The 26,578-nt window shown below is 43.0% G+C and overlaps 1 protein-coding gene across 6 annotated transcripts in view; it reads left to right on the top strand.

Annotated features, from left to right (window-relative positions):
- Positions 1-26,578, top strand: part of ASPSCR1 (ASPSCR1 tether for SLC2A4, UBX domain containing) — a 144,761-nt gene that overhangs the window by 115,515 nt on the left and 2,668 nt on the right. For 4 of the 6 annotated variants that reach the window (XR_011163561.1, XM_069064015.1, XM_069064013.1 and 1 more), the window contains 5 exons: positions 7,736-7,875; positions 8,294-8,375; positions 8,720-8,786; positions 11,919-11,981; positions 12,352-12,404. Coding sequence is in view for 5 of the 6 variants with exons in the window: in XM_069064015.1 (XP_068920116.1) it covers positions 7,736-7,875; positions 8,294-8,375; positions 8,720-8,786; positions 11,919-11,981; positions 12,352-12,404 (405 nt within the window). In the remaining variant the exon portion in view is untranslated. Of the gene's footprint in view, positions 1-7,735; positions 7,876-8,293; positions 8,376-8,719; positions 8,787-11,918; positions 11,982-12,351; positions 12,405-16,421; positions 24,386-26,578 lie in introns of those variants that run through there. The other 2 variants (XM_069064014.1, XM_069064011.1) reach the window with 2 other exon arrangements.

Raw genomic sequence — 26,578 nt, 5'->3', positions numbered from 1 at the left:
TGTGAAGAGGCTACCTCCTTCCACAGTGACTGGAAGAGAACTCACTGGCACCTCTATCCAAGAACTCAGAATTACCACCGCTATAAGCAAAAGGATCCCCCTTTTTCTAAGTAAACTGCACAACATCATAGATTTACAGTGACAGTTTCACATCCCCCATGCTATTCAAACAAAGGGACTTCTTACCTCACGCCTTGGATGCCATCAACCCCATTCCACCAGGATGGACTGCCTCTGAGTGTACTGCGTGGCCCTAAAAAGTGCCATATAGGGGCAGCTAAGTGGCGCAATGAGTAGAGCACCAGCCCTGGAGTCAGGAGGACCTGAGTTCAAATGTGGCCTCAGACACTTAATACTTGTTAGCTGTGTGGCCTTGTCACTTAACCCCAATTGTCCTGCCTTCCCCCTTCTAAAAAAAACAAAACAAAACAAAACCCTGCCATATAGGCACCTATGACCAATAAAGGATCAGCAGACTGCATGTGCTGGATGCTTTCTCTCTCATGACTGACTTCCCCTAGTCCCTCTCTCCCTCTACCTTTCTTTTCTACTCTGCCCTCTGTAACTCTCCCCCCCTCCATCTTTATTCTAGATTTCTTCTCACATTCCTTCTTGTAAAGATAGCACCACACTTGGCACCCTCTGTGAGACTGACTTTTTTCTTTTCTCACATAGGGACAGAAAGAGTTGCCATATTGTTTATACTCCATTGCCACTTTTAGAGTCTACCACCATTGCTCAGCATCCATATTTCCCTTAAAGTTCATTACATCCTGCCACTTGGATCTCCTTAACTCTTTCCAACCTCTCCAGTAAATTCAGTTGCCTAGATTAGTCTTCGTTATTCCAGTCCCCTTTTTAGTTCTTTAGCCTTCCAAATATCATGTCTTCTGTCTCCATTCTACCCTATCCATATACAGGAGCACTTATATTTTAGACAACCCCCACCTTCAGCTGAATTTGCTATTGATGCTGGGATTTCTTGTTAGAGTCTTTCCTGGGATAGCCCTCTTCCAACTTACTGATGCATTCTAACAATAGTGAGGCAGTAGTTTAGGGTAAAGAACTAGATTTGGAATCAAAAGAACTGAATTTGAATCTCAGCTTTCTTCTTCCTACCTGTGTGACCTTGTGCAAATTATTTACTTCTCTGGGCCCAGTTTCCTCACCTACAAAATGAAGTGGGTGTGTCTTGATATTCTCTCTGTAAGGTCTCATCCTTAGTTGATGATCCTGTGAATTAAAAGCATTGAAGTTTATTCATCATCATTTACCAATTTTTTAATTTTTAATGATATCTCTAAGCATCTTAGCTCCAAAGACTTCCCTCATAAATCTACCTAGGATGGATATTATAATAAACTGCAGTGACTACAGAACAGTGGGCAAAGGAATTTAAAATCAGAACCAGATTGCCAGGCAAAGGATCAGAAGTAAACAAGTCCAGAACACGGATCTGAAATATGAAATAAAATTGAGTGTGGCTGATGTATTCCATGACTTTGGGCAGCTTGACCTGTTAGGGTGTAGTTTTTTTTTTATCCCACCTGCTGAATTCTCTGGACCATAGGTTCCTTTTACTCGGCATTTGGAAAGAAGACAGCTCAACTCTTGGCATTCGTGATCAAGTCCTGCTTTAATTCTGGCTCCCATAGCTTATGCTTCCAAAGGTTATTCTGTTTGGTGAGATCAAGTATATCTTCTCCTTAGCAATTCCTCTCATTTTGCTAAAAATCTTTTTTCTTGGGAGATCATCCAAAGCCAAAGGCTCATGTTTGAAGCTCCTTGACTCGTGATGTGTCTTTTGGCTTCTAATTCCCATATTTGGAATCAAAGTGGTGTTTCCTACCAGAAATGCCACAGACTTCCCCTTCTTGTAGGATATGATTAGACCCATCCGTGGCCAGGGTGTCTATCCAGCCCTGTGACTAGTAGGTGATCTGGCTTTTTCTGGCAGCCTTAGTGAAGTTACTCATTTAGCCTTTCCCCTCTTGTTTCTGGTGTGCTTCTGAGCCATCTCGGAACTTCACACAACTTTCTAAGAGGCCTCCCTGCATTAAGGTCTACTTTGCAGGAATCTTCTGGGACCTGAAACTTATCACTTTGCATCTAGAAATAGCTTTATTCCCTGGAAATTAAAAAAAAATTTTCAGTTTGCAAAAGCAGGGAGGTTGCAAGTTATCTGGCTGTTTTTCCTCAGTTCATTATGCATACACACTTCATGCCCTCTTTTGTCATACTCTTGCCTCTTGATTCAGAGTTCAGGTAGCCCCTGCCCCTGCCATATTGAATTTGGTTTTAAGCAAACATCAAGTTCCTGGAGACCTTCATTTTAGTCACTCCTTTTGAAGCAGTTCTTAATCTTTTTTTTGTGCCGTGGACCTCCTTGGCAGATCTAGTGAAGCCTCTAGACCTCTTATCAGAATACTGTTTTTAAATGCATAAAATAAAATAGAATTATAAAGAAAACCAATTATATTGTCAGTTAGTAAAGAAATATTTATTAAGTAACTTCTTTATACCAGGTACTGTGCTAAGCACTTGAAATAGTTATAAAAATATTTTTTTAAAAACAAGTTCATAGACCTTTTGTTAAAAACCCTAGTTTTAGAAGGGAAAAAAAAGATTCAACTGTAATAAAACAAATTTAGATCCAAAATCATATTTTTAAAAAACAAAACTCAATTATTTTTTCTTCACTTGGGATACAAAATAATTTTCTCTAGCAGTTGAGGAAGCCTGGGAACAGTTAAAAGCTGCAGGTTGTGGTCCTGCTGACTCTCCTGTGGACTGTTTCAAGTAAATTCTCTTTTCTGTCTCAGTTCCACAACTTGCCCCAGAAATTGTAATGCATGACACCAGTAATCAGCATTGTGTAAATGTATATTAAATTGAACTACATTATACTCATAACAGAAAGATAATTACACTGTTAACCATGAAATATAAAAAGACTTAGAGGAAGGATGACATCCAGCATGTTAGGTTGATCCTCAGTGGAAGATCTGTAGGAGAACATGGACAAGATCACATGGGATAAGAAGGCATGCATGGCTTGCTATTTCTACCCTTGGAGGGATTATTCATGTTGATGAGATCACAGATCTGTATAAGTTTTAAGGCACACCCAAGCAACTCTTTGATGAGTTTTAATCAGATGGTTGCAATTGATTATTTGTAAAAATAATTTCCTTTCCTTTCCAAAATAGAACTTATCTTTTCCTCAAAACCCATAAATCTTCTAGACTTTTACTTATTTCTATTCAAAATATTAATTCCCATTCTTCCAGGAACCCAGGTTCTCAATATTGTTGTCTTTCATGACTTTTCACTCACCTCTCTAAATCCAATTTTATTTGCTAAGTTTTGTTTCTGCTTCCCTAACTTATTAATCATACATCCCCTTCTCTCTACTCTCATAGCCACCAAACTAGTACAAACTAGTGGATTATTTCAGTAGCTCCCCAACTCCATCTCCCTACTTCTGAGCCTCTCTCCCACTCTCTAACCCATAAACCCATACTGTTGCTGAAGTGATTTTCCTAAAACATAGGTCTGATGATGGCATTCCCCTAACTAAAGCAAAAACAAAAAACTGTAGAGGTTCCCTGTTACCTCTAGGATCAAAAATAAACTGGCATTTAAAGCTTTTCATAACCTGGCCCTTTTCTACCTTTCAAGCCTTATTCTGCAATACTCTCCTCCATTCATCCTCCAGTTTATCCATGCTGGTCTTCTTGCTGTTCCTCACATGTTATAGCACTTTATCAACCTTGGCTGTCTGCTGTGCCTAGAAGGCAGTCCCTCCTCACCCCTACTTCTTGGAATCCCTGGTTTCCTTCCAAACTCAGCTCAGATGATCTTCTGATGCTACTGGCATACTTCTCATACATAGATTTAGAGCTGGAAGGTGTGTCATGTTGGCCAACCCCCTCATTTTACAGATGAGGAAACTGAGGTTGACTTGGCTAAAAAGTCAAACAGCCAGCTGATAACTTAGGTGGAATTTGAACCATCTGGGTCTTGTAGTGCCTGCACAACACTCCAGTGTTACTTTCTCCTTTCTGCTAGAAAAGTCAGGCATATTCACCCTACTTGCTTGGGCTCAGGACTTGGTTCTTTGGCAGTTACAATGAATGTGTATAAGATGCAGGGGGCTTAGGAAAAGGGAGAAAGCTGAATGCCTTCATTTGCATTTCAGATTTAAACTCAGCTGCCTTCTTTCCTGCCCCCGTTTTGCTCTGTGGTTTGGTTCCAAATGTTAAAAAGAGAACTGGTTTCTCTGGTGAGTTGTCCCTGGTGATAGAATCACCATTCAGTTGCTTGTATATTTTATTTTTGACCTAACCTATTATGTCATCAGTAAAGGGAGCTCCCAATGAGGAACTTCCTTTATCAATATTAAATAGCACCTTCTCTGCAACTTGTGGTCTTCAAAAGTTGCTCTAGGGCCTTATGGGTGAGTGGTTCTGGGTTTCCCAGAGAGCATGTGGCAGAAATGAGACTTGAACTTAGCTTTTCCTATTTCCATAATGTAAAGCACTCTTTACATTATGCCATGCTTCAACTCAAATATATGGCCCAAACTAGAGATGTTTACTTAGGTCCTTATGATGATCTTGTCTTCTCTTTAAATCTAAAGCACTTTGTAGATCTTAAGTCAGGCCTTTTGACTTCCTATAGGGAAAGGACCTGAAAAGAGTTCAAAATTCCAACCTGCCACGTACCAGTTTGGCCCTTGCTGTTCCTGAACTGGACCCAGCCTATCAGGCCTTTTCCACATGGGCTGACTCTGTGGGTAGAGAGGCAGGCCTCAGGGTTGGGGAGCAATGTTTCTCTTCTCCTGTTCTCTCCCAGGAACAGAATCTGGCTCCCTGGCCTTTTAGGAATGTCAGCTCTGTGGCCATGGGGGGCAGCCTGGCGCCTAACATTCTGTTATGAAAAGCTCTAACACTGGTTGCCCACAATGTCTGGGAAGTCAGCTGTGGCTTTGGAAAGGTTAGTCTTAGAGACCCCAGGGGCCTTGGTTAGCAACCTAAGAGTCATCTTTGTATGGGCCCTTGCCAGCTCTTGTTAACCAAATCTGCTAAGGTGATAGAGGTTCAGTCATTTCAGTTGTGTCCAACTCTTTGTGACCCCATTTGGGATTTTCTTGACAAAGGTACTGGAGTGCTTTGCCATTTTCTTCTCCAGCTCATTTTACAGATGAGGCAACTGAGGTAAACAGGGATAAGTGACTCGCCCAGGGCAAACTGACACAATGACTAGTAAGTGTACAAGACCAGATTTGAACTTAGGTCTTTCTGACTCTAGGCCCAGCATTCTATCGACTGAGCCACCTAGCTGCCCTGGACAGGGGCTGTGGCACCTGGGAAAAAAAAAATTAGTGATTTTTTTGAGATGTAACTGATTGTGGCTGGTATAGTTCTGGGTTCATAGTAGGTACTTCAGAAATACTTATTGGTTGGCTACTTGCAAAGGACCTGGCCAGGTGAGAAGCACCTAGAGATAAAGAAGAGTCCAGAATTTGGGGAGTATGTATGTTGGGGTAAGGAATGCATTTACATATAGCCCAATGTGAAAAAGAGAAAAAAAAATTGTGTCGGAAGAGGCCTTAAGTTGAACAGTGGCAGCTCTCAGTTTTCTTTCTTCTCAGCTGTCTTTCTGGATTGTTGGCTTTGAGTTAATTGTACTGTGAGAATGAGAGACAATGTAGTCTGGAAATGAATTGAATGTTGGATGAAAGGATCTATCTACTTAAGACCTGTCTCTTCTCCAAAACTCCAAACCTTAGACTCTTGTTCCCAGGGAAGTAGAAATTGTCCTTTACTTTCTCTTGCCTAAGACAGGCTTGCATTAGAGAGAGGACAGAGATAAACCGAGGCTGGAAGTCCATTTCTGTCAGTGGAAGACAGAGGAAAAACAGAAAGGGGACTAGGAAGCTATAGGATGGAAAGCATCATCTCTAAAAAAGGAGAAGGGCTGGGAGATGTTCCATTATACAGGTTTTACATATATGGGAAGATAGTGTTATAGGGGGGTATGGAAAATATAGTTCCCCAAATAATCCTTTTCCTTTAGTTGTCAGGAAAGCAGACATGACATGTGTGATTCTCATTCCAAAGCAGTTGAAAACAAAAAGCAAAGGCCTGATTGGGGGTGAGGAGGAAGTGCTGGGAAGTGAAGAGAACAAAGTCAGGAAAAGATTAATTTTCTCTCTAACTACAGTCTGGAGTGCCAGAGCCCCACTATGGGCCAGTACCAAAGTCCCTCTTGAAACAAACCTCTCCTGAGAAAAATGAGCCTCTTCCCTTTATCCTTGTTCTTTGTTCTTCTCACTTGCTTTCCATCTCAGGTCACCTGTTTCTCCTCTGGCAGTCAAAGCAGGCAAATAGAAAGGAGTCTGGCTGTTTTGTTAGAGGAAAGAGTGGCAGATGGTACGCCTCCTCTGGGTCTGAGGAAAGCTACAATCAGCTCTTACCCTTTAGTTAGGCCCGGCTCCACTGGGCTTTCTCAAAGCCACTGAGGTGTCCCACCCACACGACCTCACTGGTTTAACTTTCTGAAATTACTCAGTTGGACCACAAATGGAGCTGGCTGTGCCTTGTAATTTGTGTTGTCTTTGCTGACAGTCAGGAGTGACTCTCTCCCTTCCTGTGTCCCCAGGGTGGGCAAAGGGAGGGGGCCTCATGAAGGGGAGGGGAAGGGTGGGCCAGGCTGGTGGATGTCTGAGGGAGCAGCCAGTTCAGCAGTGCCCTGGTTTTTGCCAAAGCTTTAATTTGGCTCTCACTCCTTCCTGCATTAAATGGAGACCCTGACATGGATGGGTCTGGGGCAGCATTTTTCCTAGGATTATTCAACCTGATACCTCTGTTTTAGAGGCATGGATCTCTGAAAGGTGGTGACAGGTAGTTTCTGGGACCCTGTGTGGTACCCTGCCAAAGCAGACAGTTGTTGAGTATTTGTGCACAGAGTGTAATTTAGATACTACTTATCCCACCTCCTCATAGTACTTTACTATGAAGGAAGTAGTGATGACAGTTGATCCCAGCCACAAGTGCTAAGAGCCAGGGACAAGCTAGAGTAAAGAATTAAAGGGCCATCTTCTCCGTGAGCAGAAAGTTTGCAAATTCTTCCTTGTTATAACCATTAGGAGAGGTCAGGACCTTTGGAAAGAGATGTGACAAGAATGATATCTTGGTCTGCTCTCCAGGAGACTATAGGCCTCTTCCTGAATGTTTAGTTCTGCTTTGGTGTTCCTGCTAAACCAGGAAGGGATGGAGGGTGGTGGAGCATACCCACTGCCTTAGTCTGAGAAAGAAGATTGGAGCTCATCTGGAAAAGCCTCTCAGCATCTTCTCTCTGAGAACCTTGACCTGATAGAAGTGAGCAGCTCCTGTTCATTCCATGGTGGTGTAAGCCACATGGTGATTTAGAGCTGCCAATAGTTCTAGGCTGAGGAATCTCATTCATATATATATATGTAGTGACTATATATAGTCTTCTGTATGTAGTCATTGCCCATAGTCATAAGTAGATTATAGTATAATAGTATCAAAAGGGTAGATTATAGTAGTACCAAATGCCATTTTCCCTCCCCTCCTTAGCTTACTTGAATGCAGCTTTTCTAGAAACATTGCCTAAGATACTAAGCTGAGATGAACAGTTGAAGATTCTTGCCTATAAGTTCCCCAAAACTGTGACTGAACAACACACTTCTCTTCTTAATCTATAGCCCATGGAGCGAGAGACAGTGGTGTGCCACCCGGATCTGGAGGGTCCGGTCCAGGCCTGGCCAGCAGAGCTTCCTGATGAATTCTTTGAGATCACTGTGGATGATGTGAGGAGACGCTTGGCCCAGTTGAAAAGTGAACGGTGGGTCTTTGGTTTTCCATCTGTCATCTGTATTCTTTTCCCTTACCCTTCAATTTTTATATCCTGCCCCATCTATCCTGTGTTAGAATCTAATGCTTATCCTTTTTGATACAAAAACCTGAGGTCTGCTCTTAGTGATACCTCTTAGTATGTCCAGGGTCTGATTGGGGATAAGGACATGACACACAGAACCTAAGGAGAACCCAGGTTTTGCCTGAATATGCTTTACAGAACATGCTGACATTTTTGATGGACAATTATAACTTCTTTATGGGTAGGAGTAAGACTTCTGGGGTCAGGGCAAATAATGAACCTCAGAAATAATTCTAACTTGAGAGCTCTTTGTGAAAAGAGTGAAAAACTTGAAACGTCTTCTGCTTTCTACCTCCTATATCCCTCTTTTTTACCCCTACCTCAGGAAGCGCCTAGAAGAAGCACCATTGTTGACCAGATCTTTGCGAGAAGCTCAGATGAAAGAAAAACTAGAGCGCTATCCAAAGGTATATGAGGTTGGACCCTAGTGGAATTCAGCCAGCCCTTTTCAGGATTAAACTTTGAATGGAATGGGGATCCTATGAGAATCTAATTGAGTGATTTAGCAGTAGTATGTGGCAAAAACCATAGACGGATGAGGCAGCTACTGGTAGGAATGGTGGTTTCTACTGTCTACATTGCCCTGCTCTCTGCCAATGTCAGGAACAGAGTTTAGGATTGTTAGGAGACTGAGCTGATAGATTATTCTTCTAGGTAACCGGGCTTAGGGTTTTTGGGATTGACTGGGTACTATGCCTCATGATAATCTGAGTTTGCTATTTTGGGGGGTGGGTTGTCTCTGTTGACCTAGATTGCACTGAGAATTCTGTTTCCTGACCGATACATCCTACAAGGCTTCTTTCGCCCAAATGAAACAGGTAGGACTGTGCCTTAGGCTACTGAATCTTTTAGTAATACTGTGAGGGATTGTGGGACTTCTCCCTCCCATCCCTTGATTTCCTCAAACTAGATTGGTTTGTCCAGTGGGCCCTGATGAGAAAAGGGCTACCTAAACAGTAGAGCTAATGGAACAGGTACAGAAGGGTCTGACCTCAGTAAGAAGAATAAGAGTAAGAGTGTCCCATGGATGAGCCAGCCAGGTGCCTTCTTATTTGAGGGAAAATGAATTGACTCAACCCATTGTTTCTTTGATCTTGTCTGAGTGGGCAGTAATAAAGCTTGAACAATCTTAAGTATCTTTTTCCTTTCTACTCTTAATTTCAATCCCTTCTCTACCCTAGGTATCTTATTCATTGCCTGAGTGTTTGGACCCAGGGCAGGAGTTTAGGGTGGGAGTGGGTTGATTCAAAGGTGAAACCCCAGGCTACCTACCCCCTTGACCCAACACCTGTGTCTCAGGTCATGGCTGGGACTACAGTTCTGTCAGAGGCAGCTAGAACCCATAAATACCTAAGACAACAGCTAACAACAAGCAAAATTCTTCAATTAAATCCCCAGAATAATGGCATTAAAATTGGTCAGATCAGCTCTACAGAAGATAGGAGGAAAATATAAGGTAGTTTAGGAGGGAGAGCACTAAGAGTTGGAAGGGTCAAGATCTACCTTCATGTAATAAGTGACACTTGAGCTGTATCTTGAAAGAAGAGAGGACTTCTTTGGAGGCAGAGCTGAGCAGGGAGTAAATTCCAGGCCTGGGAAAAGCACAGATACAGGTGATGGAATACTGTGTGTGAGAAATAGAGAAAAGGTCACTTTAGCTGATTTTCACTGTAGAGGAGGGGAAGTAATGAACGGTGAGGTTGGAAAGACAAATTGGAACTAGCCCAGTTAGGAGGTCATTGGAATAATTCAGGTGAAAAATGATGAGGGCCTGAACTAGAGTGGTGGTGTTGTGAGTAGGTAACAGTTGTGGGATGTAGGAGCTGTTGTAGAGGTAGAAATAGCAAGATCTGGCAACCGATTGAGTATGTGGGGTATAGAATAGTGGAGGAGTGTAACGCTGAGGTTATAAACCTGGGAGCCTGGAAGAAGAGAGGGCTCTTTGGAGGAAAAGATGATGAGTTTTGTTTTGGACACATTGAGTTTGAGATTTCTCTGGTACATCCAGTTTGGAATGTCTGTCCAATAGACAGTGATGAGGACCCGAAGCTCAGCGGGGATGCTGGGGTTGGCTCTGTAGATCTGTAAATTGTCTGCATAGAGAGAATTAAATATGTGAGAGTGGATGAAGTCTCAAAACAATATTGGGAGAAGAGGATCCAGGATAGATTCTTGGAAATACCCAACAGTTAAGTAGTATGATGTGGATAAGCTGTCAGAGGCATACTGAGGAGTTAGCTAGACAGGTGGAAATCCAGGAGAAAGATTTATCATAAAAACCCAGAGAAGAGAGTAGATTGAGTTGGGAAAAAACTGAGAACTGAGAAAAGAAACTTAGATTTAGCAACTAAGAGATCATTGATAGCTTTGGCAAGAGCAACTTCAGTTATGATAAAGTTGGGAGCCAGACTGCGAAGGGTTGAGAAGTTAGTGAGAGTGGAAGAAGTGGATACATAGAGTGTAGAAAGGTTTTTCTAATCTTTTGACTGAAAAGGGGAGAAAAGAATATAATAGTTTAAGAGGAAAGTAGGGTTTGATGAAGGCTTTTTAATGATGCAGGAGACTTAAGTATGTTGGAAAGTCGGGGAAGAGACAGAGGAGGAGGAAGAGATGAAAAAGAGAATTTATTGAGAATACGTTCTGAAAAATATTGGGGAATCAAGTGTTTGTGTTGACAAGGAGAGGGTAAATTCATTGTCAGAGACCAAATGAAAGGAGGAGAGTAGGAGATGGTATCAAAGATTGTCAAGGTGCTGTATAGAAAGGGTATATATTAACACTTTTTTTAGCATCCCTATCTAGTTTTGCCTTCCTGGACTAAGCATTGCAGAGGTCTAACCCTACACCAGAGTCTTATTTTAGTCAAGGAACAGGATAGAGACCTGTGCAGGCCAAATATTTGCAAAGTCAGTATTTACTTAGACTAGAGGCAGTGGGGTTGCTTCAAGGCAGCAGGAGGAGAGGGGAAATAGAATAGAGAGCAGATGAAGAGAACTCAGAATTAAGGCTATAGATTGCAAACAGAATATAGAAAAAAAAGACTGTTTATGTTTATGCTGAAGACACAATTTGGGATTCCCTCATAGCTCCAAGTGTTACCACCTCTGCATATAGAGTCCCTGACATTTTGGTGGTAAGGGAGCCCCTGCTGGTTAACTGTGACACTTCCCTGCACTCCGAGGATGAGTACACTCAGATCATGTGGGATGAATAGGGTTCAATTTCTTATTGTTGATGCTTGGATTAAATACAGAGAATGAAAATGTCATTGCTACTGTGGAACAAAAGGATTATTAGAACTGCCCATTTTGCAACACAGTGTTTTACTGATAGACAAAAGACATCTCAGAGTTAATTTCTGAATTCTGCAGGCTGACTGTAAGTCTGATGGAGGGTCTAGGAGAAAAATGTCTTTTAAGCCAGTCACTGGCACTTTGCCACTTCCTAGATTCCCATCCTAAGGGAAATGGGGACGTGTCAGGGACCCCATATCTTAAAATGTTTTTCTGGTTCTTTGTAGCTAAGTCATAGAGTCTAAGTTCTGCCCTGCTAAAGTACTCATGTAGGGCGGCTAGGTGGCACAGTGGATAGAGCACTAGCCCTGGAGTCAGGAGGACCTGAATTCAAATTGGCCTCAGATATTTAACACAAAACTAGCCGTTTGACCTTGGGCAAGTCACTTAACCCCAACTGCCCTAACCTACCCCCTCCAAAAAAGCAAAAAGCAAAAAAAAAAGTTTAAACTGGGGGCAGCTAGGTGGCACAGTGAATAGAACACTAGCCCTGGAGTCAGGAGGACCTGTGTTCAAATCCGGCCTCAGACACTTAACACAAAAACTAGCCGTGTGACCTTGGGCAAGTCACTTAACCCCAATTGTCCCTCCAAAAAAAAAAAAAGAAAGTACTGATGTATCTTCGCCTTTTAATCCTTTTTTCATCTTGTCCAACAGTAGGAGATTTGCGAGACTTTGTGAGAAGTCACCTGAGAAATCCTAAATTGTCCTTTTACCTGTGTAAGTTCTTTCTTGATTTCCTCCTCCTACCTTTTCTGAAAGCCCTTTCAGTTCCTGAGATAATGGTGGAGAAGCTGCCCCATGTAGTAATTTTTCTTTCCCAAATCTTCTGTTGATTGGGGGAGTCACTAACTAAGGGAGGGTAAGGACTACAGTTTGTATGACTGAGTCATTTCTAAGTCAGGAACTTATTCTGAACCTGCCTTCCTTCCTCCATACACAAGATAGGATGCTGCCACCCAATGGTTTGGGTGATATCAGTAATTCTTCCTTTCCACTTTATCTCTATATCTTGACTTCTTTGTTTTGGGATGTAGAAAGAGTGAAGGGAGAGATTATTCTTAACCTAACCAACTTTTTCCCTCCACAGTCCTTGCCCCTCCAAAAACCATCCTGAGTGATGACACGCTGACCCTCTTCCAGGTACTAGGGCTGTTCCCCAACTTGGGTGTTGGTTGATAGTGGGTTCTGTTCCATGGTGTGCCAGATAGGATCCTAGCTCAATTAAAGGCTAAGGGAATGTCCCATGTGTGCTTTGGGAAGGGTATCAGATGCATCAGTTAATGTCACAGTCAGTTGGATTGACTTTCCATTGTGGTTGTGGGGCTAGTTCCATGTTCTTCTGCCTATTCCTTCTGAGTACAGACCCTAGCCTTTGGTTTCTTGTAAGAGTCTGGCCATTGGTCCCTCTGCTGGGTTAGGGAGGTCTGCTGCGGGGTGAGGCCCCAAGTACTTGGAAAGAAAGTTAATGGCAGCTTGTTTGCCAAGCATATAATAAAGCCTTTTAGAGGCAGATTGCATTAAGAAGGGATTAGGCCCACTCTGAAGTTGTTTAGAATGGAGCTTTGTAAAATTCTCCACTTCCTTCCCGGGCCCCACTAAAAGGGATGAGTTTGTAGCTGTTGTCCAGTCCCAGGATCTGGGGCAGACTGATATTCCTGGGGTCTCTGGATTGAGTCAGAAAAACTGATCCTCGGTTTTTACTTGAGTTGATAACTTACTTTCTATCCTTTACCTCATGGGATTCAGTTTACCCTGAATATTGAACACCTGACATTGGGATTCTCTTGCTTGACTACAGTTTGCCTGATTGGCAAGGCACTGTCCCTCCTTGTGCCTGCCCCCCCCGGGAGTCCACTTGAATGGAGGTGTTGCCTTCAGCCCTTCTCTCAGGGAGATTAGGGCTGTGCAGGGTACCCAAACCCACCCTTGTCAGAAATGTTTAGTAGTTAATCCTAACTAATATTACTATTTTCATTCCTTTCTCCTCTTAACTGTGGCCCCTTACAGATCACTGAGGGTAAGAAGCAGTTGGATCCAGATCCTACTGGGGACTGGCACCCTGAGCTAGAGAGGAATGGAATGATTCTAACCCATTTGCTTCCACCCCCCCCTCCACACCCCCAGAAGAGTTTCCTTATGTAGTCCCCCAGCATAGCTGCCTTAATGGTTTCCTCTTCAAAGCCACTTTAGATATTTTAATTAATAACAGCTATTAGCCCCTTTCAAATAACAGACAATAGCTTCATGGGCCTTTGAAACAGGAGGTACCCAAATTTGAAGTGGGGGTGGTTTATGAATGGGGAAGCTTCTTCCTTTTTTCATCTGTCTTTTGAAGCATTACCATTATGGGGAAAAGGGTGCTGCACTGAGTGGGAAGGAAGGAGAAAAATGATAAAACTGAGAGATAAGAAACAAAACCAGGATATATCATGGAAAGGGGATGAATGGAAAATGACCTTGGAATGAAGGGGGAAGGGATGGGTAAATATTGAAGGGGTTAGGCTAGGACAGCTAGGTGATACAGTAGGTAGAGCTCTGGACCTGGAGTCAGGAGGACTCCTCCTCTTTGTGTGTTCAAATTCAGCCCCACATACTTACTATCTATATGACTCTGGGCAAGTCACTTAACTCTGTTTGCATTAGTTTCTCATCTGTAAAATGAGCTGGAGAAGAAAATAAAAAGCCATTTGAGTATCCTTGCCAAGAAAACCCCAGATGGGGTCACGGAGAGTCAGACATGACTGAAAAATGACTCAAGAAAAGTGACCCAAGATCTATAGTAGGGAAGGGCCCACACCAGCTCTGTTTCTCTTTTAAAACTTGTTTTATTACCATATTTCCTTCCTTATGTGTTCATAAGTTGAGCCTCCCTGTATAGATCCAGAAAACTGTATCTCTCCCTTAACTTTTCTTAATTTTCCCCTTTTCCACTGGGCTTCATGAGTAGGTACCTCTTCCTTCTCTCCCTAACCCCTCCACTTGGCAGCTAGCTTGTTGATAAACATTTAATTTGGAAGATGCATCATTGTAGAGTGTTGGCTAGAGCTCTGGGCCCCATGACCCATATGCTTCCAATTAGGAGGCCCCAGACTTGTGGAGTCCATGGGGCACTGACTTACTCTCCCATCACCCCATCCCACCTGGAGAAGCCTGATTCCAGGTGACACTCTGCTCCCTGCTACCAGCAGCCATCTCCTTTCATCTGTCAGCTTTGCCCCCAGTCGGCAGAGGGGGCCAGCCAGACCCGGCACCACTTCTACCGGGAGTGGTGTTCCTTCCTGCCAGAGATCAGAGTGCTGGCAGTGACTGAAGGGAGGCCTTTCTCCTCCTGGCAAGCGGCAGGCAAGGAAGCTGAGGGGGCTTTCATGTCCGTGGCAAGTCTGTTGTTGTTGGCTGGTCTTTCCCCTTGGTGGCTGGTCCTTATTGAGAGGCAGCCACTGAATGCTCCAGGAAAGTGACAGTCGCCTTGGGGGAAGCCAGAACTTATAGGGGTTTGGGTTGTAAGATTTGGAGTGTTAAAGTTTGCTGGGGGGAGGGATGGGCTGTCATCAGGGGGAATGGGGAAGGTGAGTGGCTAACAGGGAGGTTTGTAGCAATCCTCACCCCCCACCCTGCCCCCGCAACTGTACACATGCACATATACACATATTCTTTGTCTTTTAGCCTCCTGCCTAGAACCTGAGACACTTAAAGTGCTGGCACAGTCTCTCTCCCTCATCTCATGCCTTCTCCACCCATGTAGCCTCTCCTGTGGCACCTGACATCCAAAATGATTGTTCTCCCTCGTGGGACTTTTGATGCCTCTCTCCAAGGAGTTTAGCATTTTCTTTCAATTCATCCTTTGTCCTGAGGATGCCTTTCCTTTAGGAAGGGAAACTGAGGCTTGGTTTCCTCCCAGCTTTCTGGATCCCAGCCCCAGGGTCTCATCATTGGATTGTGCTGCAACTGAGGGCAGGGGAGCAGCTAGTCAGTCTCTGATCTAGGCTTTAAACAGGGGTAGTGTGAGGAACTCTCTTCCTTTTCCCCCTTGTGCCTAAACCATTGCTTCCCATAATGGGAATCCCCCGAGGAAAGGAAAGCCTTCTGTGTTGTCCCTCCTGCCCCTTTCCTTAACCCCACAGCCAGCCCTTCTGCCAGGTTCGCATTGTTTAGCTGTTGCAGGTACCTCTGGCTACTTTGCCTCCCCACCACTGCTAAGGTTTCTCTTCCTTGCCTATACTTACTAAGGAGGTTTTTGGTTTCTTGGAATCTGCTCTGAGCTCTTGAGGAGTCTTTTCCCCTTTGTCCCTTGTCCTGCACCCGGCAGCATTTTTAAGGGTCATAGACTCTACAAATGAACACTTTTCAAGCTGCTCCAGCCCTCCTCAGGTAGCTGTCCTGAGCAGAGTGGTATTTCAGTGCATGGGGGATGATAGAAAGACTTCAGGGTCACTCAGCTGGAAGCCAGGATCTAGGACTTCTTTCTAGACACCAGCAAAACGAGTATAATTTGACTGCTGACTCTCAAGCCAAGAAGAGTTGTGTTTCCAGCTCTAATGTCCATAGAAGCCTAATACAGTACTAGGCCTATTATAGGCCTATTATATCAATGAATATTTTATGCCATGAAACAGAAAGGAATAGACCTAAATTGGAGCAAGAGGAATTTAAGTTAACCCCAGTGAGAACTTCCTGGCCCAGATTATTTGTCTTTAAGAATGGATGAATAAAGGTGTTTCTGAGATATCTTTTGGAATTCTTATTGCCCACAGTTTACTCTTTTCAAATGAGTCTAAGACACATAAAGTTCAGAATAGCATGCGTAGAGCTGGACTAGGTAATATTTGAAGATGACTAAAGGAATTGGGAATTCTTGGTTAAAGAACAGGACAGGGAGAGGGAGTGGAAGAAGTTTTCTTAGTTGGGGCTTAACTAATATGCTCTTGAATAGGGTCAAGTCCTTTCTTTTCTTCCTTGTAATCTGACTGGTTGTTCTTCCACATCCCTTCTTAGCATTCTTCCTCCCAGCCCTCCAGAGCCTTTCTGAGTGTTAATTTTTAAACAGAAGATACCATCTTTCCAGTTTTCTATAGAAGTTAACTCCTCTGGGGAATCTCAGTCCTTTACTTTCTAACCTACACCTAGTCTTTCTGTGTGTCTGTCTGTCTCTCTCCCCAGAACTGAGCACCTGGGCAAGATCTGTGGAAAAGGAGGGAGACAGGATACAGAGGCCCAGTCCTGATTTCCAGAGCTTTCTTGGTGGTTTCTCCTTTTTGCTTCCTGGTGTCTAGAGTCAGGCAGGCATCACTTTCTGGAGGGCTCAAGTGGAGAACCATAGACTTGGGAACAGTTAGATTTTGAATTGCATATGTGTGTAATCCATTGCACTAGACCAGAGTGTCAGTTTGAAACACGTGTGTGCACACATGCACATGCGTGCATTTTCCTTTGTGTTTTTTTTTCCCCACATCTCTTGAGGTCAGGTGGAATTCATGAAACCCCAAAGAAGCTGTGCTTTGATGTCCAATGTAATGATAATAACACCGTGTGTAGTTCAGGAGTCTTTCATCCATGGATCTCAAAGCACTTTCCTAACTCTAATTAATTGTGCCTCCCCTCTCACATGCCTTAAGGGAGTTTCCTGTTTCCACAGAATGTATGTATGATTCCTCTGGCTCCTTTTACAATTAAAAAAGCAAAAAGGGGTGGTTGAGAGCCAACAAAAGAACTGTAAGAGATGTTGGCCCAGGATCGATCTGGTGAATAAAAAGTGGATTGTCATCTGTGAGACCAGACACTTATTTGGGCTATTCATTCTTCTGTCCCAGTACCCTCCCTACTGTCTGCCTTGCTGCTTTCCTCAGACATTTGCTTTCTACAAAGAGCCAAAGAAAGAAGTTGTGTTCCCAGCTTGGACTAGGGATTGAGCACACTTGGAAACCTTTGGACAAACCTGGCACCCCTGGGAGCAGCCACCCAGGCCTTGCAGGGAGGCAGGGGTGGGGTGGGGTGGTACGCAGTCAATTGACATCTGGCACAACAGTGGTTGCCTCCCCAGCTCAGCTGGCCCAGCTCCATAGGAGGGAGTGAATTTAACAATCAACCAACCCAGGAGTGAGGGAAAGGGAAAATCCTTCAGAAAAACAGTTGCCAGCTTTTCTTAATGTCACTGTCATTCCCTGAACTTGGAGTTCCTAGTGTAACTGCCAACCACATCAACCAAGCCTGTTCAAGACAGATCTGTTTAGTGGAGGCTTATGTTTTTTCTTGAATGATTCTAAACTCTTATTATCCTTGCTCATAGAGTAGTTTGGTCTATGGGTAACCTAAAAAATAATTTTTATTGTACTTAGGAATTTGTTATATGAAATTATTTCTCTTGACATGTCATTTTCTAGTTATCTTTGGCTTAGGTAAAATGCTGGATGAAGCAAGGGCTCTGTTTCAGCTGAACCACTATGGAGTTCAAATTTATCTTTTCCACAGTGACTTTAAAGGAAATTGCTTCTTGCAAAATTTGGCACGGTGGTTTAAATTTGATTTGTGGTTCCTTCGGCTATCTGGAAACAAAATGGTAGCTGATATACTTTCAGTTAAACAAATGTAATTTGGTATAAGTTACAGAATTTTTTGCAGATTGAATTGAATGAAATCTACAAAATTAATTTGAATTTCCTGAATAGACACTCGTAGGTGTTGGTAATCCATGACCCTTCTAGATGAGAGAAACATTATCCTGAGTGTTAAAAATTAACTTTTGTGCATCCAGATATGTACAGCTGAGAGATAACTATACTTCTACCTGAGTGTATAGAGAATCCTTTGATTATGGGAGAAACAGGATTGTTCTTGGGAGACCCTTATTATCATCCATAAGATTATCCTTTCTCTCCTTAAATCTCCGTCTTTCCCCAATTCTTTAGAGAGGTTTGGAAGGGCCTTGGGAATATGTGACTTAATGCCCAACTATATGTGATTTAAGTCTTTGGAAACTTTGCTGGGAGTGGCAAAAGGGAAGGGAGGTAGAGAATGATTTTCCTTGAAAGGAAGATTGGGGATATTTAGATGATTGCTCCTTCTCAGGCATGTTTTCTAGATCTTCATCCATGTCACAACACTAACTGTGAGTGTTTCCTGTTTCTTGTTCTGGGCCCTTCTCAAGGAAGGATGATTCCAGCAGGTTAGTAGATCCTTGTTGGAGGATTCCTGGGAGATGTATGGGTACAATCATCATCTCTGGGCTGATGATTCACAGATCTAAATGTCCAGCTCTAGTCTTTCCCCTTACCTCCAGTTCCATGGCATCCAGTCTTTTGGTCATTTCACACTGGACATTGCCTAGGTATCTCAAATTTAATATACTCAGAATAGAACTCTACACCCACTCCAATTCCAAGCTTTCCTACTGCTTTTGAGCAGGCCTACACAGCATACAGCTGGCCCGCAGGTGGTATATTGTGCAGGCCTGTTTTACATCCTCTGCATTTTTTGCAAGCTGCCTGAAATCCTTTGGTGGGCTGCAAGCGGCCCTGAATGTTGTGCAGGCCTGTTTTAGAGAGCACCACCTTAGGTGCCTTAGGTTCACAGCCTCATTGTCATCCTTGAATCTTTATTCTCACTCATGACATATATCTAGTTATAATGTTATTTCTACTCCCACAATGTCCCTTTCTCTACTCACACCTCCTCATTTCCTCTCACCTGGACTATCATAATAGCTTTCTAATTGATCTTCTGGCCTCTTAAGTCTCTTCCCTCTCCAGTTCATCCTCCACAAAGATGCCCAAGTGCTTTTCCTAAATTGTAGCTCCCATGACTGCCCTCCATGCCCGCTAGGGTATCCAGCAATAGTGACCTACTTGCTGTTTCTTGTACACATTTCCCATCTTGGTGCCTCCAGCCTGTCTTACCCTAATGCTCAGAATGCTCTCCCTCCTCACTTTCACCTTCTAGAATCGCTGGGTTTCTTTAAGACTCAACCCAAAGTCCACCTTGTGTAGGAGACCTTTCCTGGCCCCTTTCCTCTGCTAGTTCCATTCTTTTTAAAGCAGGGGTTCTTAACCTTTGTCCCTCTGACAGTCTGGGGAAGCCTGTGGACCTCTTATAATAAATGTTTTTAAATACGTAAAATAAAATACATAAGAGTTACAAAGGAAACCAGCTATAATGAAATAGTTATCAAAATTTGAAACAAGAACAGTTCATGGGGCAGCTAGGTGGCGCAGTGAATAGAATACCAGCCCTGAAGTCAGGAGGACCTGAGTTCAAATGTGGCCTCAGACACTTGACACACTAATGTGATTTTGGGCAAGTCACTTAACCCCAATTGCCCTCCAAAAAACAAAAACAAAAACCAGTTCATGTATCCCCTTCCCCCAGCTAAGAACCCCTGCTCTAAAGTTACCTTTTATCTACTCTGTATATATCTTATACAACCCCATTTATATACATGTTATCCTCCTGTGGAAATGAAAATGAAAAAGTCCTTTTCAGGTAAGAAACTATTTTTGCTTTTAGTTCCTCAGAACAATGCCTGACACTTAATAAATTCTTGTTGATTGATTATCCAATGTCCTAAGAGAAAGAATAAAATAATTCCTAGACATCAGAAACACTTCAGAAGAATCCAGGAGAGCTACTGAGTCAAAGTGCTAGTTGAGAGAAATTGAATTCTCTGTTCTGTACATGGGAACCATTTTTTAGACCATGCACTTCCTCCAGAGTGCATTAATTTGCTTACTCCTTTTATGCTTAGTAGTCTGGTATTTCAGTATCTGAAATGTGACTGTTCTGTCCCCTTAACTTTCTCGGTGGTTTTTTCATCCCCTGCAAATAATAGGGTTTTGTTGGGTCTTATATGTGGTTTTAGCTTAAATTCTGAGCCCTCGAGCAAAAGTTTTGTGAAGGGCCCTGAGGGCATGTAACCTTTGCTCCTTCACCTAGCCTTCCTTCATTACATAATCTCATTTGCCACATATATTTCATAGAGTTCCTTTCTGATTCTTCTGTCCATGTGTAAGAATGGACTTTAAGAATAATCCACTCTTAGGGGCGGCTAGGTGGTACAGTGACTAAAGTGCCGGCCCTGGAGTCAGGAGGACCCGAGTCCTCCGTTCTGGCCTCAGACGCTTAACAGCCACACAAAAAAACTAGCTGTGTAACCTTGGGCAAGTTACTTAACCCCAACTGCCCTCCAAAAGACAAAAAAAAAAAAAGAATAATCCACTCTTGTTCCTTCTCTCTCCTACTCCCCTATTCCCTTTCCCAGTTTATACTGCATGTCGTGATTCCTAGGTTCCAGTCCCAGCTCTATCACTATGGTATGAATTCTGTCTTTATGAGTTGTATGACCTAGGAAAGTCATTTAACTTTTCAACTTTTGAGGTTCTGTGATACTATTATACTTTTCAGAGCCTCACTTTCTTTATCTGTAAAATTGTGATACTTGCATTACCTGTCTAGTTGCAAGGAAAGTGTTTTATAAACCTTATAGTGCTATGTAAATGTGAGTTATTACCCTGGACCTAAAGGAAAGGAGCTCTTTGAAAATGCATTGGGATCTGGTGAAGGGGATATGAGACATGGAGGTTGTTTGAGTTTTGTATGGAGAACATTGTGGTATCAAAACAAAATACCACATTTAAAAAATTCATCTATAAACTATATAGCCTATGGTTCTGAGGCTCCAGAGTGAGGCCTTGCAGCCAGGGAGGCATCACAGCCAAAGTTTTGCAGCAGAAGCAGGAATCCCAGCTGAGAGCTGGTGAGGAAGGGAGAGGTTGGTAGAATGACCAATGTTTGCTTAGTGGCAGAGAAATTCTGACATGTTTTTGGGATGGGGAGTGATAAAGGGGATTGCCTAAGGGCTGCAGATCTATTTGGTGAGTGAGTTACAGTGGCCTTTGTGATGGCTCTTCTGTTATGTTCATGTTTCCTCTGACTTGTAAAGCCTTTCACAGCTTGGCCTCAACCTGCCTTTCCAGCCCCATCCACACTCCCGGTGGAACAAAACAATCAATACTCTTAGGTTTATGCCAGAATCTGTCAGAGACAATTGATTAATATACAAACATTTCTGGTTGGAGAGAGGTTCAGACAGGCAGAGTTTCCCTCTGCTAATTAGAATACCCTCTCTGAACCATGAAGCTTCCTGCCCAGGCTTTATGGTGGAATGGTGAATTCAAGCACTTAAACTGCCTCAGCCTCAATTTCCTTATCTGTACAATGGCAATAACAGCTCCTGTCTCACAGAGTTACAAGCATCAAATAAAATATATAAGGAAGATACTTTGGAAATCTAAAATACAATATAAATCCTGTTTCACATCAAAGTAAAACAAAGGTACATAGTTTAAGTTTAGGGTTTTTGATTTACTAAATAGAACAATAGAAATGTTTATGAATAGAAATGTTATTCTGGTGTACCTTTGAAGAAGTATCTTTCCCAAACCAAATTATGCATTTTCTCTTTCAGTCTTCTCCAGAATAAATAAAGGGATACCTCTCTTAATTGTATAAACAAAAAAAGTTCTCATATTCCCAATATTCGATTGTTTACAATTAACTCTAATGATCTAGTTGGGGGAATTAAGATCCCTTCCCAGAACTGATCGACTCATTAGGTCTTGGGACACCAAGTACTTTAGACCAGGATATCATCCTAATGTTATTTCTTAATGTTTTGTAACACCATTGAGGCCTCAATGCTGTATACTTCCCCATTCTCTTCCCACACTCCACAGCTCAACCACACTGGCATCCTTTGCTGAACCTCACAAATGCTGGTCCAGCTATCCATTCTCAGCCTTGGCACCACTTGTCCCTAATGTCTGGGATGCCCTCTTTCCTCTTTTCTGCCTCTGAGAATCTACTTTCCTCAAGATTTAGCTTAAGCTCCACCTTTTCTACATGAAACCCTTTTCTGATTCATTCAGTAATGCTTGTTGATTGATTGGTTTCTCTCAGTTGGATTTTTTAATCAGTTTCAGTCAATAAGCATTTAAGTGTCCATGGGTGCAAAGCACTGTGCTATGTGATAGGGGTACAAAAACCAGAGTCATACTTGCCTTCTCAAGAGGAGTACAACATACAACAGATTTATAGATAAGTAATTACTAATGAGAGCATATTGCTACAGCAAATGAGGGAATCAGGAAAGATCTCGTGTAGTCAGTGGATCCCAGTTGATCCTTGAAGGAATCTAGAGAACTCAGGAGGCAAGAGGAAAGAGATCATTTCAAGTATTGGGGAGGGAGGCTGGGGAGTTCAGCCTTCATAAAGGCCTAAGGGCAGGAGATGGAATGATGTGTATAGGGAAAGCAAATGGGACCATTTGGTAATTTGTATGAGGATCAAGAATATGCAATATCTGGAAAGATAGGCATGAGCCCAGTTATGAAGGGCTTTAAATCACAGAGGTGTTAGGGAGCCACTGAAGCTTCTTGACCAAGACAGGGACATTTTCAGACCTGTGCCTTCAGGGGCATTGGTTTTTATAGCTGTGTGGTGGATGCATAGGAGTGGGGAGACACTTGAGGCAGGAAAACCTAAAGAATGCTGCAGCCACAGTTGATAGGTGATATCTTGAATTAGGGTGTTAGCCAGGTGAGTGGAGGAAAGGGGATGGCTTTAGAAGAGATTGTAAAGGTAGAATTGCCAAGACTAGGCAAATTACTGGCTTTGAATATTGGTGGGGAGGAGAGATGGGAGGGAGATAAATATTGAGGTTGATTTAGTAGTGATTGTTCACTTACAGAGGTTGGAAGGATGGTAGTAACCTCAACAGAAATAGAGAAATTTCGAGAAAGGGAAAGATAACCAATCTTTTTTTTAATGTGTTATTAAAGGATGAATAAGCCTTATTCTCTACCATTTTATAGCTAGGAAAAAATGAGAGAGGAGTGACTTGGGGCCTGGTGGTGGCAAGGAAGATTGTGGCCTTTATCTACCACTCAACTTTTATTTTATTGCTACCTTGCATGAATTGGAGAGAAAAGCTCATAAGGAGTCATATTCTTAGCCTTGGGGAGGGGTGTACAGAAGTTAGAGACAAATTATACCTGCTTTATTATGTTCATCTATAAGCTTGTTGATAGATCGCCTCTGAAGAGTTGGGGAGTAGAGAAGTGTGGTTGGTATGGAACTCCTGGCATTAACACTGCATCCACTACAGAGGGTGTGTGTGTCTGTGTGCACACACGTATAACACATACAATACACATAGGATAGTGTGAAGCTTAAGGAAATCCAATGATGACACTAGGGCTCACCAGTGGGGTGAGCTTTGCTTCTAATCTTTAGCCTTTGGTCCCTGAGGAGACTGCTAAAGAAGAATCTCCTTTGCTTTTCCTTTTTGCTGTGCCCAATTATAGGACTCTCTCTCCTGAGAGATAGGACCCCTAGACTAGAAGAACACTAATTGGGGGAGAGGGGAAGAGCAGAGGACCATGGTCACAGCCACATACTTAAAGATTGAATGGAAACTGTTGGTCACCTGCTGTGCTTCCATATCAGCAATAATAATAACTGAAATTTATAAAGTGCTTTTGTTGAGTACATACATTCTCATTTGATTCTCACAGACACCTTGAAGTGGGTATTCCAGGTATTCTCCCCATTTTAGAGATGAGAAAATTGAGGCTTAACTGACTTAATTTTTATCATGGACACAATTTCAAGGATAGGCTAAGTTGCAGATTCCAGGTCCAGAATGTTTTCCTCTCTACCTTCTAGCCTCTGCCCTTCCTCTTTACCAGGCACCTTAATGATAACCAGATTCTACAAGAAGGCTAGTGACTTCCTAGGGATACCTGGGGCCAGGAGAAAGCATGCCTGTTCCTAGAGTTTGGAATTCTGTCAAGCTCTGATAACAACTTAAAAGGAAAACATCTCTTTGAATTCCAAGGGGTGAGCAGACAGGGCTGTCCCTGGCTCATCTCTAAGCAGCTGACTGTGAGGAAGGGAAGCAGGTAATTAAATATTCCCCCTCCCTTTTCCCCCAGTGTCCTTGATAGTCCACAGGGTTACCAGATGAAAAAGGTTCTTGAACAATGAGATAGTGATACTCAAGATTGGTAAAGGTTGCTGCAGTGTATGAGCTGGGTTTGGAGTCCAAGGATCTGGGTTTGAATCTTGCCTCTTGGGTAAGTTACCTTTTCAGTTTTCTCGTTGCTTCCTGCTCTAAACTAAAGTCCATTATTCCATGTCAGTTTTGAAAGTCAAGAGGGAGGAAAGGCCTCCTTTCCACAGTTCGGAGCACCAAAGCAAAACCAGAGTCAAGGCATGGTCGTGGCCTCGGTGGCACTTGGGCCATGGAGGCTTCCAAGCTCTCTGCTCTCAGTAGCTCAGATTTCTCATGTTTGGGGCCTCCTAATTGGGCAAACTAGCTGCCCCAGAGCCCTGCACCCCAGGCAGCTCTCAGATCCTGGATCTTCCCAATTGGATTTTCAAAGGGCTTGCTCTTTTTTGTATAAGCAGAGTGGTAGCTTAGATTTCAGCATTCATGTGCCTAGCTCTTTGAAGCCCTCATTTTCTTATTAATCTTTTAATGTTCCTTCCCCCCTTTTCTCCATTGGACTGTTGGCACTCTAAAGCTGCTCACAACTTCTAATGGAAAGAATGTTTTCTGTCCCAGCAGCTGCACATTACCCCCATGGACAGCTGATTAAAAAGCCACCTCTGACTGATCTTAGAACTTCCGACTCTCTCTTCAGCCCTGTAGCCCTCTGGGCAAACATTGGGCCTACTAGATTGGTCACTGGTCTCTTTCCTTTCTCCCCCCAAGTGAAAGTGCCCCAAGCTTAGGTGGCAGGTGTTAAGGAGAAATTTGAAAGAGGAAGGGTGATTATCATGTAGAGGTGGGGGGTAGAGAAGAGTCAGTGAAGGAGATGGAATCAGAGCAGGAGTTAGGAGGAGGGCCGGGGCGGGCTGGTTATGGTGTCTGCAGCTCAAACAACTGAGGGGTGAGGGTGGGGTGGCAGTGGCAGTGATCTCCAGAACAGCATCTTCACTACAGGCTTGACTTCAGGACCATCATCTCAACCTTGCTGATTTTTCAAGGGAAGTCTTAGGTCTTAAAGGCACAGGAGAAAGCCAGACTTGTTTTAATTAGCTTCTATTTTTTTGTACTCAGCATGTAACCAGATATTTATTATATGTATTTCAGTCATCGGATGTAGTCTCTTCCCTTTGAGAACTTATTATTGGTATAAATACAATGAAGAATAGGTGATTTCACTAAGAATACTTAGGAGCACATACAGGATTCATTTAAAGTCCAAAATGGGGCCTAAAGGACTATCTCCTACAGATTCAACACTCTCTTCCCTCCCCAGAAAAACATGCTACCCCTCCCTGCCACAAGTCTAGGCAACTCTGGGCAATCATTCTTCATAAAAATATTTAGTTAGCACATGCAAAGTCCTGTGCTAGGAAATAGAAATAGAGAAAGATAGTTCTTGCCCTCAAGATGCTTTACAGACCACTTGGTCGTGGACATAAAATGTCTAGGAAACTGAATTCATAGCAGCATAGCTTCCTTGGGCATTCTGTCATGTCCCCACCTCTCTCATGCTAAGGAAGCCAACTTTGCCAGAACAAGACTTAAGACCTGGCATTTCAGAAGAGAGACCTTTCTTTTGCTAATTCCAGGAAATTCTCCCCTCTCTTGGGGATGGGAATCTGATATCTCTCTTTTGTAACTATTAAGGCTTTTGTTTACCAGAAAGGAAAACTCCTCTCACTTTGGGGATCCAAAGAGCAGCCCTGCTGCAACCAGAGGGAGCTTTACCCATATAGGCAGGTGCTGCTGAGTTCCAGGTGAAGCTTCATTGTACATCAAAACAATACCAAGCAGGTACTTGATGTTTGTTAGGTACTAGCGAGGATAGAAAGCTAGCATTAGAGATTCCAGCTATCTAGTGAAGGGCTACAGCACAGACACAAATAACAGGCATCAGTCACTGTGTAGTATTTTAAGTGCATAAAGGAGGTTCAAACCAAGTGTTATGTGAAATGTGAAAGCTACGTAAAGGGTGGTTATTGACTGGGAGGCTTTCTGCAATAAGTGGCCTTTGAGCCATTCCAGGCATTTAGAGAGCAGCATGAGCAAGAGAATGAAGGGAGGTGAGAACAGTACGGTATGTCAAATAATGAAGAGTCTTGCTGTGATTTAAGGCTGAAAAGTTAGGGTGGTGCCAGATTGTGAGGCTTTTGAGTCTAGACCAAGTAGTTAACAGCTTACTGAGATTCCAGCTGCTAGGACTGAGGCTGCATTTCTTTAGATCCTGCCTATATTGGGCCTTGGGTAGTGGCAGCACTCCCTCTGTGGGCCTGGG

The sequence above is a fragment of the Petaurus breviceps genome, unplaced genomic scaffold (genome assembly GCF_028583685.1).
Source record: "Petaurus breviceps papuanus isolate PSGF00001 unplaced genomic scaffold, PetGlider_PUasm1.0 90617, whole genome shotgun sequence".
Classification (NCBI taxonomy): domain Eukaryota; kingdom Metazoa; phylum Chordata; class Mammalia; order Diprotodontia; family Petauridae; genus Petaurus; species Petaurus breviceps.
The sequence above is the reverse complement of the archived record's forward strand: the minus strand, read 5'-3'. Positions and strand labels throughout refer to the sequence as shown.